The 16,806-nt window shown below is 38.3% G+C and overlaps 1 protein-coding gene across 2 annotated transcripts in view; it reads right to left on the bottom strand.

Moving 5' to 3' along the window:
• Positions 1–3,734: 3,734 nt before the first annotated feature.
• PLCXD1 (phosphatidylinositol specific phospholipase C X domain containing 1) overlaps positions 3,735–16,806 on the bottom strand; it is a 33,600-nt gene continuing 20,528 nt past the window's right edge. Inside the window, exons 4-7 of one of the 2 annotated variants that reach the window (XM_072614536.1) lie at positions 15,455–15,583; positions 13,897–14,052; positions 5,587–5,770; positions 3,735–4,043 (exon numbers count right to left, since the gene is read on the bottom strand). In XM_072614536.1, the coding sequence (XP_072470637.1) occupies positions 3,823–4,043; positions 5,587–5,770; positions 13,897–14,052; positions 15,455–15,583 (690 nt within the window). In that variant the 3' untranslated portion in view covers positions 3,735–3,822. Of the gene's footprint in view, positions 4,062–5,586; positions 5,771–13,896; positions 14,053–15,454; positions 15,584–16,806 lie in introns of both variants that reach the window. The other variant, XM_072614535.1, reaches the window with a different exon arrangement.

Consider the following 16,806-nt stretch of genomic DNA (forward strand, 5'->3'; position numbering starts at 1 on the left):
TTGGGCTTAAAAATTTAAGAGTTGCATAGGCCTTGCCTTCAGAAAATCTGTCTTTTACTGCGACTGGGTAGGGAAGTGAAGGAGGGACATACACACACCACCATGCTTTCCCTACTTCCTCTCAGTTCTCTAGGCAGGGCAAGACTAAAACTCTGTGTCTATCAGTTTCTCACTCTGTCTCTGTTTCTCTCTTTTCCCCTTCTTAATGGTAGTAGATAGATTGGGAAGCTATAATATGAGAACTGGGAAAATAGCAGATGGGAAAGGAAGAAGACAACAAGTGAGAGTGGGGAAAAGGGAACTAGAAGGAAAGCAGAAGTAAGAAAGACATCTGCGATCATGGCCTTAGATCTCTGCAGCAAATATTAGTGTAAGTGGGTTAGTAGAGTTGTAGAAATCAGGACATTCAATTATCCACCAAATTCATGACTCTGTGATGACTCCTTTACATTTTAGAAAAACTTGATTACACTATAGATCAGATAATTCAGAACAATACGGAGTATGTATACCAGCCTCCCCCTTAATTTGGATTTGTAGACATTGCCCGATAACCATCAGTCAACTAGGGAAATGGATTCATTCCTTGAATTTAATCATTCCCAGCAAACAAAAGAAAAGGCACAGTTGCGTGTTTTGAAAGGCTGTACTACTTGAGAAACAGTGATTAAGCATCTAATGTTTTTGAAGGCCTTTCCCCTTCATTAAAATCAAAGCTATTGTCAGTACATAACGACTGTGTACTGTAATGAAAAAACTAAAATACTCAAAAATTCCTCCAAAATTAATTTCTGTGAAATTAAATGGTTCATTTCAGGAGACAGTATTGACTGTATCAGATCCAAGACAAAATTCATCTTTTCCTATCTAAATGATAGGAAATACATCATACATCTTAGTAAGCTTTTTCTCTTCCTAGCTTTAAGTTTGCTTCTTCTTATTCCATTAGTTCTTGATGGGCGTTGTCTTGTTGTGCTTACCCAGCAAAGTAAACAAATGAGATAAGATTTGTAGAGCACTTACCAAGTGCCTGGCAAATAGTAGGTGCTTAATAGATGCTTCACTTACTAACTGGGTGACCCTGAACAAGTCACTTAACTCTCTTTGCCTCAGTTTCCTCATCTGTAAAATGAGCTGAAGAAAGAAATGACAAACTACTCAGTATCTTGCCCAAAACCCCCCACATGGGGTCACAGTCAGATGCAACTGAAATGACTGAAGAACAACAGTAAATAGATGCTTATTCTCTCCTGATACGTAGCCATCTTCTAATTAGTTTACCCCTTGATTTGTTCTTTCAGACATTAGGCTGTCAGTCATTTACTAAATGACTCTGACCCTTGAAGTGTTGTCACCATTTGGTCATTCCAGTTGTGTCCAACTCATGGATCTCTTTTGGGTTTGTTAGTTTGTTTTGGCCAAGATCCTGCAGTGATTTGCCAATTCTTTCTCCAGCTCATTTTACAGATGAGGAACTGAAGCAAACGGGGTTAAATGACCTTGCCCAGGGTCACACAGCTAGTGTCTGAGGCCAGATTTGAACTCAGGAAGATGAGTCTCCCTGACTTCAGACCTGGCACTGTGCCCCTAGCTGCCCTTCAAGTACTTGAAAAATTACTAGTTTGATTCTAAGAGGAATCAGTTGTAGCATTAAAATAGTTTTAATATTGTTGGACCTCAGTTGGATGATAGAAAAAAAGTCTTACATTTCACTATACAACAGCCTGCAGTATTTAAGATAATATTGACAATCACATTCATTTTTAGGTATTCATTATGCTTTTTTATTTTTATTTTTTTATTACAAATTTGTCCAGTGTCAACAAAATAATTTCCATTTACAGTGAAAAACAGGAAAAGAGGATTCTGTATGAAACCATGAATCTATTATGTATAGCTTGTTTTTTAAAGTATATAATAAATTTAACAATAGCTCCAGTGCCATCCTATTTGTGTGCATCTCTCTAAACTTCCTTCTGCTGTCTTCTGTGTATTTTCTAATTGTTTCATTGACCTTTTTTCCCCCTTGAATCAAAGTCCTCCACCCAAGAACACCTTCATCTCCTATTGCAAATAAATATCATCACACAAAAGAAACAGATCCACACATTAGCCATGTCAGAAACGTTTGCCTCGCTCTGTACATCATCTCTATCCGGTCTTCTGGAGCCATGACTAAAACATTCCTTCTTGTGAGGAAAATGAAAATAGTAAATACGACTTGTACTTACTCTATTGCCCAAAACCCCAAAGTCACAGAATCTTAAAGCTGCAGAAATAAAAGGAGGTAATGTAGCCTTTTCATTTTTGAAACATGGACACAGAGAGATATGTGAATACCGGGAATGAGGGCTTGGGTGCAGGATGAAAAACAACCAAAGTAATGACGAGAGCAAAATTTCAACTTTAGAGAGGGAACAGGGAGCTCAAGTTCAAAGACAAGAAGTTGTAGAATGCTAACTGAAGAGCAAAGGGGATCTGTGGGGTTGCTTAGGAAGTCATGGGAAGCAGCATCTTGATTAGCAGCATGAGAATGGTAAATAGAATCCAGATGGGAACAAAAGGGGGAAATTGTCAGGAGGAAAAAGTACTTTGATAAACAAAATGATGTGGGTTTTGAGAAAGAAGAAGGTTCGTTAAAGAAATAACGATCACCACTGCCACGCATTCATACACAGGAGGTTGCTCATTTTTATTAGTTCCCCAGATAGATGTGCCAGAGCCTAATGAAAATGGTAAAATGTAATGGGAATGTGTTTTGAATATTACTTATACGATATAATAAAATTTTTAGGAATAATAATGAATATATTAACATCTTTAATCTGTGTGATAGACTGTTCTCTAACAGCCCAAGAAATTTGTTCCATTTTACAACTGGAAACACTGAAGCAAATCATTTAAGCCAGTGGGAAGCCTCAAGGGCCAGGGAAGAGGAAAGTCCGCAGGGATTTCTAATGAAGCCAAAAAATAAGCTATGAATATAAAATTCTGAGGAGAAATCCAAGACAATTGTACTTGTCCAACAAGAATATAAAAGGCTTTTCACATTCAGTTGGACGTGGGGGCTCATCTTTTGCAGTTGTCAAAATGCTATTCTGGTGATCTTTTAAAGAGGTAAAGTATACAATTGTGAGTTTCTTTTACACTACGGATTCTGCAGTATTTAGTATGACTGAACAGAGAATTTAAATTCATGCTGACTTTTTCTTAGGAGCTCCAGATAGTTTACTCTCTTACAAGTTTTCCATAATTATTAGTATATGTCATGTAATTATATCTTCCACTAGAATCTAATTTGGGTACCTCATTGTAGAATGTAAGTGACTTCAACTTCTTAAAGGCAAACTCTGGCAGCTTGAAAGACTTTTAAGTACAAATCTAACAGTGGTCTGAATTTGGAGAGGCATGACCAGAAGGTGCTCCAGAAGCTGAATTTTTGGTTAGTCACAGCAATTCATTAAACTGTCTACTAAGGTATAGATGAGAATTGCAGTCTACATAAGTGGAGGGAGTACTCACACTAATGAAATCATATTCTTAAGTAAAATTAAATTCTTAGGGATTTAATCCTTTGGGAAACCTAAAGAATCATTGGCTTGTCTAGGAGGCAAAGCCAGGATGAAAGCTCAAAGGTAATGATTGCTAGAATTCCCAGGATATCCATTCTAAGGTCACTATTGCTTGCCTCTACTCAACCCCCTTTCCATTCCATTGTCCAGTCAGAAGCCTCAAAAAAGAAAAAAACCTAAAATGATTAAAAATCAGTCACAAAGAGGCAACCTGAATACCTCACCTCAAAAAAAAAAAAAAAAGGAACAGTCACTCCGTAAGAAGTTTTTGATTAAGAGCAATGACATCACTGACAAAACTGTCAGATCCTATGAAGTCTCCGGCAATGATGTTGGTACACTTTGTCCCTGGCCCAGGACACTGTTTCCGAACCCATGCATTCAGGTATGGGAGGTTAGGCAAAGTCATCTTCTTCAGTGATCCAGACAGATGGGCCAGAATATATTGAAAGTTTTCAGTAAGGTTAATCCCTGCAACAAAAAATCCATCTGAAACAGAAGACATTGGGAAATTATGTATCTGTTTGTTGCATATCACCTAAGCCAACAAGTTATTCTACCCTTTTGTCTACCCATTTTTTCTCCATGTTTTTGGGGTCTCTTGTTTTTATACAGAAGCTGGGGACTGGTAGTTCTGTCTCCTTAGTGAACTGTGTTAACTATAGGAAAATAAATATCTCTAGGTCCCTGGCCTACAAAAATGAAAGTAAGGCAGCTATCACTTTCATCTAATTTCTCTAAAGTCAAAAACATCATACTGTAGACAAATAATCACTATCACAGAAGTTAGAGGCCTTCACTGAGCGCTGCTGTCAGTGTGTGCTTTGATGATAGAAGAATGCTGTGAAGTTGAGGCACTGTGCTGTGAGCCGTGTGACCTTGGTCAAGTTGCTCAATCTGTTTGGGGTCTTATTTATCTCACCTATAATACACGGAGACAAAACAAGACCTCTAAGGACCTTCCAGCTGTAAAATGATATGATCAATGAAATCTTACATCGCAGTTTTCAACATGGCCCTCCAGTGTATTGACTGAAAAATCAAAGATAAGGAATCAAAAAGGCAAGGATTTGTTTCTGAACTGCCCCCCACTTACACAAAGCATCATCTCCAAATTTAGAACAAGCAGTTGCCGGTAGAAAAAAAATTTTTAAAAAAAAGGTCCACCAATGAATATTTATTAAATGCCCACTGCAAGTGTGACTGTGGGCAAATGGTGGTTTTCATCTATTCCTCAATGTCATGACTGTTTTTCTTCATTGTCCAAACTGTCACGGTGTGTTTGTGTGTTTTCTTGGAATTCATTTTTGGTTTTTTTTGTTTGTTTTATAAATACATTGATCAGCAAAATCTAGGTTATGCGTAGAATAGCTTTAGAATTATCAGTCAGTAGTAATATGTATTTAACCACTACATAACATGTTGTCATCGTCCAGTCATTCACTCGTGTCCAACTCTTTATGACTCCATGAATCATTGCACACCAATACTGTCCATTGGGTTCTCTTGGTAAAGATACCAGAGTGATTTGTCATTTCTGTCTCCAATGGATTAAGGCAAGCAGAGATGCCTAGGGTTACACAGCTAGTAAGTGTCTGAGGCCAGATTTGAACTTAAGTTTTCCTGATTCCAGGCCCAACATTCTATCTACTGAACCATGTAGCTGCCTCCTACCTAGCTCCCTGCCTGCTGCATAATGTAACACAGTTCCTTAAATATAGTAGGCACTTGGTAGCTATTTCTTGATTAGGTGATGGCTAAGATTAGGTGCATGAGAATGAGACATACAGACTTTAAAGTGGTGCAATCCAACATAAACTTTGAATCTACTATAGCCTCTTTAACATTAAAGTTACTGTTAATTTCATCACTGCATCAATGGCCAATTCACTGTTTCAGGTTTCACTTCTCAAAAGCATGCCAACATGGCTTGCCATCCAAATGCTTAAAAATCAGTGGATCAGAAAACACCAGAATATCCTTAGAAATAATGTTAGAAAAATAAATGTTTTACCTGGGCGTCCAGATTCTTTCATCGATTCCAAATAACGGATCAGATCATCTGTTTTCACCTTATTTCCCCACCAATAGGGAATCCCAGGCCATAGCTCCTTGTGCTTATGCACAGTATTCTCATCTTCATATGAAACAATAACCCTGTAACCATGTCTCCAAAGTTGCTTCAGTGTCAACAGTTCCTAAAAGGCATTCAGAATTGAGAAAGGTTACTGATAACCAAGAGGCATGGATTTAGAGGAATTTGTATGTCCACTTCTCTCAAAAAATATTTTAACTCTCTCAAGTGCAAAAATGACTTCACCTGTGTTGACAATGTTTACCTGGTTGTTTTCCTTTAAAAAAAATTTACAACAATTTCAGGCATATATTTACAAAAGAAATCATTTTTCCTCAAAAAGGACCACTATTAAAAATAATATTTGTTTTGATTATAGCACTACGTAATCCAAGTATCAGTGTCTTATCAATAAAGTCACATCCTCACAACACCAAACCTTCCCTGTTTCCATCCACAACATCTGTTAATTAGATTCTATGCCTAAAGCAACTACCAAAAACAATATTGTAATAGAAACCTCAGCTTCATAAAGGGTTAATATCCAGGCATATTCTCTAGAAATAAAAAATGTTAGTGTCAGACAATCTCAGATTTGGAAGAGACTCCAGAGGCCGTCATCATTCCCTAAACAGGAATCCCCTCTGCAACATTCCCAACATGGGGTCATCCAGCTTTTGTTTGAAGATGATGAGGGGGAAGTGCTACTCCCCATGACACTCCAACTCAATTTTGGATAGCTGTAGTTATTAGGAAACTTTCCTTATTTTGAGTTGGAATCTGCTTGTGTTAAACTCTCACCCAATGTTCCCAGCTCTTACCACTAGGATCAAGATTGAAAGTTATTCAAATATAAGCTTTATTACAAAGGCAGCAACTGTGATGGAATGGAAAGAACACTGAATTTAGAATTCTTAGACTTCAATTTGAATGTTGGTCATGATACTTTCTGTGTGTTCTTGGACACACCTGTGAAATAGGGATACTAGCACCTGCCCTACCTACCTGGTGGAATTTTTGTGAAAGTCAAGCAAGATAATTTACTCAAAGTACTTTGTTAGTTGTAAAGGGGAAGAGAAGGAAGGAGGGAGGAACAAAAGGAAGGTAGGAAGGGACAAAAGGAAAGAGAGAGGAAAATGGGGGAGAGAGGAAAGGACTGATAAAGTGCCTACTATGTGCCAAATAGTATCAAATAACAAATATCTCATTTTATCATCTTCCCAACAGGATGGGAGGTAGGTCCTATTTTTTTCCCCCCATTTTACAGTCACATGACTTGCCCAGGGTCACAGCTAGTGTCTGAGGTTAGATTTGAACTCAAGTCTTCCTGACTTCAGGCCTCTGGATAGGAATAGGGATTGGGCATGGGATTACACTAGTATATGAAATTCCCTTTACCAGAGCAAGCCAGCCCCTTCTCTGCAACTTATGGTTTTAGAAAGTTGAGAAAGTTCTGAGAGCAAGCAATATCCTCAGGGTCACACAGCCAGTACGTCAGAGGCAAAACTTGACGAGGTCTCCCTGACTTCAAAGTGAACTCTCTATACACTATGGCACACTGCCTGTTGAGCTGTAAAGCTATGTATTAATATATACAATTATATCACATAATATGTCTTTCTACCATTTAATCTATTTTACGCACATCTGTTGGTTCTTTGGTGTCTTTCTTACTAGCATGCCGAGCCAACTTACTTCTGCCTCTGTTAAAGCCGAAGAATTAGGAGATACAAAACAAACTCAAAGAAAAAACACAAGTTTTCACACTATATAGGGATGAAGAAAAACCATGCTAAAATAAAAATATATATTTCTCACGTCACAAGACTTCAACAAAAATGCCTAACCTTAGAAAGCGTAAAAAGGGTTGTTGATGGTTTTTGGGGGGAAGGATGAATTTATGGAAGGGATGGGTACACTACATCATCCCATTTCACACTATATCTAATTATGATCCCATTCACTTGAGAAACTCCCAAACATGAAGAGGCGAGAACCCCAAATCCTCAGGAAGAAGATGTAAGAAAAGATGGCCCTTAACTCCTATGAAAAGGGCTGTAACTCAGATTAGACTCCTGAGTTATCATAATAAACACTGGCCTCTGGAAGTTTGTGCAGAAAATTGACAAGAATCCTCACATTCTTGGAGTTTATTAAACATATGCTGTATATGAATGTGGACAAAACACTATAAAATTATAGGAAAATAATTTCATGTGCAATGAGCTCTCAAAAACCTTTTCTTTTTGCTGGGTTATATCTTAACCACGACAAATTGTGCTTTTTAGATCAGATCTAGAATACTTTATGACTTGCTCTGTGGTATAGACTTATAGGATTTAGAACTGAAAGGAACCCGAGAGATCATCTGATATGACCCTCTCAATTTACAGAAGAAGAAACCATCCTAGAAAGGTGAAGTGGTCACAGAAGTTGTGTTCCAGGCACACATCACGTTTTTCTTAGAAGTCTTCTTTATTTCCTTCTCACTTCTGTGCAAACAATAGTGTCTGGACACAGTCTTTCCTGATCCCTGCAAATGCTAGCCCTCTCCCCTCCAAAAAAAAAAATTACCTAGTATTTATTTTGTAGAACCTTATTTATATTCAATTTTCTGCAGGAAACTCTTTATTGGATGGCACACCACTGCCTACTCAGTGGACCTGCCACTAGTGAATCATTAGAGCAGCTATGTTCTTAGCATTATAGCACATCCTTGGAACAGTTATAAAGCAAAGGGAGGGCAAGCTAAGCAAAACATCCTGCCACATCAGCTAAAAACAAGGGGAACTAGTTCAACACTCCGAGAGGATCCCAGGAAACAATGTGCATACCAACAAGACACAGCCATATCTTGTGAAGCTGTTGGGGCACCAGGCCTGGAATCAGGAGGACTGATGTTCAAATCTGCCCTCAGACTCTTACTATCTGTGTGAGCCTGGATGAGTCACTTACTTTGCCTCAGTTTCCTCAACTATAAAATGAGGACAATAACAGCACCTACCTCCCAGGGTTGTTGTGAAGATCAGATAAGTTAATCTTTGCATAAACTGTTTTGCACCATGCCTGGCACATAGTAGGTACTCTAAAATAATGTTTATTCTCTTTCACTTTCTCTTATGCCAGTTATTTATATAATTAAACTTACCTGAAAACTCAGACTTTTCCATTATTTCACAGGTAAAAGCACTCTCCCTACCAAGGCAGGCCTCTACCTCTCCATTCCTTATTCCATAACTTTAGCGCAGGGTGGGGAACTTGCAGCCTGGAGGCCACATGTGGTCCTCTAGGTCCTCAATGTGGCCCTTTAGCTCCAAACTTTGTTCTTTGAGGTTTGAATTCAGTCAAAGGGCTGCACCTGAGGACCTACAGGGGGCCACATGTGACCTCAAAGCCACAGGTTCCCCATCCATGCCTTAGTGTCTTTGAATATGGGTTTCATGAGTTGCTATGACCAAAAAAAATGTATCACTTCATAGCCACCAATGTAGTGACAAGCTTTTCTGTGCTTAGCTTGGCTATCTACCAATGACAGACATAGACATATAGTAGTACTGATGGAATCCTAATAAAGTTCCCCCCAGCCCCAATATTCTGACTTCCTTATAGGCCCCACTGAACAGCAAGCCCACTGCCTCTACCTAGCCACTCACCCACACACACACACACATGCTCAATATCCTAAGTTCTTCATATATACCTCACTAGAACAACATGTATGTCCATGAATTCATATTTTCCACAGAAACAGCAAGTGTGTCCATATTCTCAACCATAACCAAATAGATCTAGTCTCACATAGGACCACAGTACTCAGCCAACCAGAAAGCAGCGACACCAGTATGCCCAAGCAGAATGTAGACCCCAAAATAATAGAAGGGACTTTTCCTAAGTAAGCCGCTAAGCAGTAATAGCAAAAGCTGTCCTTTAGGTGAACTTGTAATATAGAGAGGCTTATTATAATATCATTATCATATATACATATCCCCCTAAATAGTCTTTTCTGTATGCATTGTGGGTAATCACATGCACAATTCCACTGCATCTAGGATCCCTCCCCTATTGTCCAATCCCTTCACAAACCCCTCCTGCCTTTTTAATATTCATCATTTCTGTCAAGAATTTGTATCTTTACTCTATAAAAATCTATCTTGTTTTCTCTGAAGTGGCTGGTTCTGCTTGGAACTTATCCCATTTCACAAGAGGTATCAATCTCAATAAATGCCTGTATTTGAATTAGAGGTAGTCTGACTCAGAATTCTTTGAGATAGTTCTGCCACAACACATCCTGAAACCACAACAGTACATTACCAGGCCAAAACTTTAGTCCTCTCCATTTACTGGGACCTGGCAAGGCTTACATTCTATTGCCAAACATTCTATTGCCAAAGTCTTTGTTAGCCCTGGGTTTCTTCTACAGCATTATGAGGCAATAGATTAGGACTTTAGTAGAAGATTATTCAACTACTTACTGTAAAAACTTCATCTGTCTTTCAGAGACTGAGTTGTTTTCTGCATTGCTGAGGGTTTTATCCCTTTAAGTAATAAAAAAAAAAAATCTCTAATTTTAGTCACTTTTAGTCACATATATACTTACACATTTAACAATCAATATAAAATTGGGAGGGAGGGGCAGAGCCAAGATGGCAGAGTAATAGCATGGACTTTCTAGAGCACTCCTGCCAAGCCCAGTCAAATACCTGTAAACAATGGCTCTAAACAAATTCTGGAGATGCAGAACCCATAGAATGATGGAGTGAAGCAAACTTCCAGCCCAAAACAGACTGGAAGGTCACTGGGAAGTGATATTGTGCCATGCTGGGAGCAAGCACAGTCCAGCTTAGGCTGCGTAGGCACAGACAGGACCTGAGGAGGCCTTGGGGAGACTAAATCTCTCACACTTGTGGTGGTTTCCAGACTTCAGGATCCCAAGACACCGAGGACAAATTGGAAGGTCAGTGGGAAAAGCCTGTGGGACCAGTGCAAGAGAATGGAGTGATCTGGCCCCAGCCCCAGGGCGTCAGAGGGAGGAGGGGGAGGAGGAATCAGCAGCAGCCACAGCAGCAGCAGGGGCAGCTGCAGCTGTAGCTACTGTTTCTGGAGCTCTAGATCCACAGATTGTGGAGGGACTCAATCAGTGGTCAGTACACCCCTGCTGGAAGCAGAGAACTACCTGGACAAAGAGCTCAAAAGTCAAGTAAATGGATGAGAAATGAGTAAAAACCGGAAAAAGAATCGGACTATGGAATCTTACTTTGGTGACAAGGAAGACCAAAGCATGTAAACAGAAGAAAACAAAGTCAAAGTTCATCCATCTAAGACCTCCAAGAAAAATGTGAACTGATCTCAGGCCATGGAAAAGCTCAAAAAGGATTTTGAAAATCAAGTAAGAGAAGTAAAGCAAAAATTGGGGAGAGAAATGAGAGTGATGCAAGAAAATCATGAAAAATGAGTCAACTTTGCTAAAGGAGACCCCAAAAATGCTGAAGAAAATAAAACCTTAAAAAATAGACTAACCCAAATGGCAAAAGAGATTCAAAAAACCAATGAGGAGAAGAATGCCCTTTTAAAAAGGAGAATTGGCCAAATGGAAAAGGAGATCCAAAAGCTCATTAAAGAAAATAATTCCTTAAAGATTAGAATGGAGCAGATGGAAGCTAATGACTTTATGAAAAATAAAGAAATTATAAAACAAAACCAAAGGAATGAAAAAATAGCTGACAATGTGAAATATCTCATTGGAAAAACAACTGACCTGGAAAATAGATCCAGGAGAGACAATTTAAAAAGCATGGGACTACCTGAAAGCCATGATCAAAAAAAGAGCCTAGAAATCATCTTTCATGAAATTATCAAGGAAAACTGCCCTGATATGCTAGAACCAGAGGGTAAAATAAATATTGAAAGAATCCACCTATCACCTCCTGAAAGAGATCAAAAAAGAAAAACTCCTAGGAATATTGTAGCCAAATTTCAGAGTTCCCAGCTCAAGGAGAAAATATTGCAAGCAGCCAGAAAGAAACAATTTGAGCATTTGGGGAAATACAGTCAGGATAACACAAGATTTAACAGCTTCTACATTAAGGGGTTGCAGGGCTTGGAATATGATATTCCAGAAGTCAAAGGAACTAGGATTAAAACCAAGAATCACCTACCCAGCAAAACAGAGTATAATACTTCACGGGAAAAAATGATCATTCAATGAAACAGAAGACTTATCAAGCATTCTTGATGAAAAGACCAGAGCTGAAAAGAAAATCTGACTTTCAAATGCAAAAATCAAGAGAAGCATGAAAAAGTAAACAGGAAAGAGAAATCACGAGGGACTTACTAAAGTTGAACTGTTTCCATTCCTACATGGAAAGATAATATTTGTAACTCATGAGACTTTTCTCAGTATTTGGGTAGCTGGAGGGATTATATACACATAGAGGGCACAGGGTGAGTTGAATAGGAAGGGATAATATCTAAAAAAATAAAATTAAAGGGTGAAGGAGGAATATATTGGGAGGAAAAGGGAGAAATGGAATGGGGCAAATTATTCATAAAAGAAGCAAGACAAGGCTTTTTCAAGGGAGGGGAAAATGGGGGGGAAATGAGAGGGAAAAAATGAAGCTTACTCTCATCACATTTGGCTTAAGGAGGGAATAACATGCACACTCAATTTGGTATGAAAAGCTGTATTACACTACAGGAAAGTAGGGGAGAAGGGAATATGTGGGGTGGGGAGGGATGATAGAAGAGAGGGCAAATGGGAAGAGGGAGTAATTAGAAATAAACTCTTTTGGAGAGAGACAAGGTCAAAAGAGAGATTAGAATAAATGGGAGGGTCAGGATAGGATGGAAGGAAATATAGTCTTTCACAACATGACTTTTATGGAAGTCTTTTGCATAACTACACATGTGTAGTCTATATTGACTTGCTTGCCTTCTCAGTGGGGATGGATGAAGAAGGAGGAAGGGAGAGAGAAGTTGGAACTTAAAATTTTTAAAATGAATGTTAAAAATTGTTTTCACATGCAACTGGGAAATAAGAAATACAGGTAATGGGGTATAGAAATCTATCTTGCCCTACAAGAAAAGAGAGGAGGTGGGGATAGGGGAAGGGAGGGGTGTGACAGAAGGGAAGGTACAATGGGGGAGATATGGGGAGAAAATTTGGAACTCAAAATCTTGTGGAAATGAATGTTGAAAACTAAAAATAAATATATATATGTGTATGTATGTATGTAAAAGTAGGATTCCTAAAAAAAATTTGAACAGCAATGAAAAGAGCACTGAATTTGGAGTCAGAAGACTTGAATTCAAATCCAGCTCTATCATTTATTACTCTATGAACTTGAACCAGACACTTCCATTCTTTGGGCTTCCATATTTTTCATCTGTTAAATGAGGGGGTTGGACTAATAAACTCTAAATTCTCTTCTATTTCTAACTATGTGTTTCATGAATAAAATATATTTTGAATTTTCAATTAAATGTTTAGGTTCATAAAATCATAGCTCTAGAGCTGGAAGGGACTTCAGGAGACATCTAATTCAACTCCCTCATTTTAGAAATGAGGAAACTAAAGTCCAGGAAGGTTAAACCCAAGGTCACATAGGTAGTAAGTGTTAGAGGTGGGATTTGAACACAGGACCTCCAACTCAGAAGCGATACTTGATCAAGTACTACTAGGTTTTTAACTTGGCATCCAATAGCTCAACAAGGTTCTCAAAAAACAAAGAAGCTTAATGTTTGAAGATTCAACATTTGTATTTGCCAGGGGAAGAAAGGAAGGAAGGAACACATTTATTAAGTACCTACTACGTAAAGGACATTGTGTTAAACACACAGGAACCACCTAATGATTTAACTGTGGCTACTGGATTCATTCTTCTTTCGTGGAGCTGGGCCCACTTAGTTATGCTAAGGAAACTGTTGTCAATTTTCTGTATGAACTTCTTTAACTAACTGGTTGCTCTGTTATTTTTTTTGAGGGCTCCCAAAAGCTTCCTGCATAAACAAGGAGTCCCTACTCTTGCACATCCAGATAGAGGCTAGTATTAGCTCAGGAGTTTAATCTCAGTGTCAGAGAGTTTCAGCACTTCACCTAAGAGCTAAGGACCTTACATCTGCCTTACATCTTCTTCCTTAGGATTTGGGGTTTTCTTTATCTCCCATCTGGAGTTTTCTCAACCTAGGTTTTCTTACCCAGTCAAGGGAAAAACCAACCAACTAAACTGAAGGAACATGAAATATTTCACTTACACCTCTGGGACACAGTGTTTTTCCAAAAATGTTTTTTAAACAGGCGACAAGATACTGATGAAGTTCATCAGTCATTCCTTCGAAATTCCTGCAGGCCAATATCACCACCTCTTTAGGGTGATTCTGTAACCACTCTGAAATGTCTGTTAGGGTATCCTGTGAAGGAAGAAAAATTCAAAATGAAACACATTTTAAAGACTCAAATAGAGGTCAATACTGAGAAAATAATCCCTGCTTTAGGTTGAAACTATTAAATAATTTTGAGATTCTAAACTGTCAAATTGCTGCCCTTATTATTGAAACTTTATAATTGGACTTTGGTTCACACAGTTTCCAGCATATGCATTTACACACAACAATAAAATACAAAGCTAGCATGAATAAGAGTGATTGGCAATTAAATAAAATAAAAAATTACAGCCTAGCCTTGCCACTCCATTAAGGTCAGGTCAGTTTAAAGAGTTTTTGCATGGAACATTGGAAGGTCAATTAATAGAAATTCCTTGGCTCATGGCAGTGGAGAATTCCAAAGACCTATATGGAATGAGTACATTTCTTCAAAATGTCCGCATTAGAAATGGCAAGCAATTCACTGGGTTTTGGCATCAGTCCAGGAGGCATAAATGATGTTCTACAACCAGATTTGGAAAGCTAGTCTCTCTTTTCAATACAAGCAAGAACAGACTTGGAAATTATACTTTTTACTGACAGGAGATTGAGAAGGAAACAAGAATCTGACACCATTATATTTCAACCGTTTAAACCTTGACATGAACAGATTTCACTTACGAAAGGCAAAGATAGAAAATATAACCCTTTAGAAACCAGGTTTCAGACAATATAAGATGTCGTCTCTTTGCTTTCCTGTGAATGTTTTTTCGTTCATCTATATTCTGCTAAACCCCCACTTCCATACTGAGAAAAGTTAAAGGCTAAAGAAGACTCTACCACCTGGACTGAGATTAGTCATAATTCCCATGCTGACTATCTCTGAAACCATCAGGGCCAGTATTTCTCCACCCACCTCTCAAAGCCACAGGGAAAGCCACACAGTGGGTAAACTTATTGCTCCACTTAGAAAATATTCAGGACCTTACACGTCCCTTCTGTGACCTGTGAGCCTCTCTGCTACTATTCAGGGGAAAAATAACATTATCTCCTCTCCCTACATTCATCATATAGTCGTTTTTCATTTAGTAGACTAGAGAGCTCTCTCAGTATAATAAATACTGGTATGTAAAAGCTACTTTGCTTCCTACATCACTTAACTTCCTATCAAGGAAGAGCTTGGAAACTGAGAAGAAGTTGGCACATTATTTTAAAAAAATCAATCCTCTTCATATGAAATTCGTTTCCCTAGAAATCAATGTTGATTTAAGAACTGACTGATCAAAGGTCAAATGTCTTTATATTTTTTCCAACAGGATACATCTAGAAAAACCAAAATGGTATCTGATGAATCCAAACCTGGATGAGATTTCCTGGCCCAATTCAAAATTCAGTTATAGCAAGTCAACAGATCTTAATTCTTCTTCAGTTTCACTCCATATTTCAGTACCTCCACTAAGGCTGTTGTATACACAAGATGTACAAAGTGTAAATTCTTCTCAGAGCCATCGATCATGTGGGCAATCCTTAGGTCAAAATACCGGATTCCAGCATCCAACTGTTCACTTATATTCAGTGCCTACAAGGTAGAGATCACCAAAAATACTTTTGTTCACTGCAAGGAACACCCAATCCTTCATATAAGTAATTGCATCAGCAGAAGTCTAGAAACAGACAAAACAATTTTTTGGGCCTTTATGGGCACCTTTTGAGTCTTAGCAGGGCACAGAATATTGTCCAAAAAGAACAGTAATAATAATGTAGGCTATTGTAGAAATAACCACCAAGGAACTGTGGTTTTATCTGTGATATAGATCACCACCTTTCTAAGTCTCAGAAAGCTAAGTGACTTACCCATGGTCACAGCTAGTAAGGGTCAAGAACGGGAAGGATGTAATGATGATACAAAAGAAAAGAATCTTAATGAAACATTAAAGAAAAAATACACAAAAGAGAGGGAGGAAGTTTATAAGGAGATAAAATCACCACAATTATTGATACTATTGTGATAGATTTAATACAGACTTCAAATAAAACAAGACACACATTGTACAGTTTCAAGATTTTATATACAATCCTTTTTCCCTTCTTTGGATATTAAAATATAGATGTTCATTGGTATTCATTAAGCTCTTAATTTTAAAAATTTAAGCACTTTAGGCAAACAAACAAAAAAACACCACCTAGTCTATTGAATTTCCTCATCATTTGCTTACCAAAAGATGCCCCCAAGATCCCATGGAGTGGTGTATCCAAGAGATCTTTGGTGAGCCTTAGGCCCTGAAGGTGTTAGAAAAATACTTGGATTAGGGGTAATGTCTTAACCAAATGTTATTAAACAAGAAAAAATCTGAACTGAGGATTCACCCTCAAGGTTCTCTCAGCCACATATGAGTGGAAAAGAAAAATCCAAGTGAGAGACAGAAAGCGTAGACAGAGATAGCTAAAACAAAAGGCAAAGATCACATTCTGTATACAGAGGTGATCTGAAGGAACCTCTGATTTGCCATAGTGGGGCATATTCCAGAGTTGGACATGACTCTGGTTTATTTCTGAGGAACATCACCCCTGATGCATTTAATATTAGAGATCTGTCTCTTATTATATCTGACATGATCATTCAACTGAAACTGCTCTCTCCAGTTACCAATAATATTTAATTGCCTAATCCAGGAGTAGGGAACCTGTGGCCTCAAAGCTACAGATTCCCCACCTCTGGTAATCTAATAGTATTTTCCTCACTCCTCCTCTTTCTTGATGTCTCTGTAGCCTTTGACACTTCCTATATTCTGTTTCTTCTCC

The sequence above is a fragment of the Notamacropus eugenii genome, chromosome 5 (assembly GCF_028372415.1).
Source record: "Notamacropus eugenii isolate mMacEug1 chromosome 5, mMacEug1.pri_v2, whole genome shotgun sequence".
Taxonomy (NCBI): Eukaryota; Metazoa; Chordata; class Mammalia; order Diprotodontia; family Macropodidae; genus Notamacropus; species Notamacropus eugenii.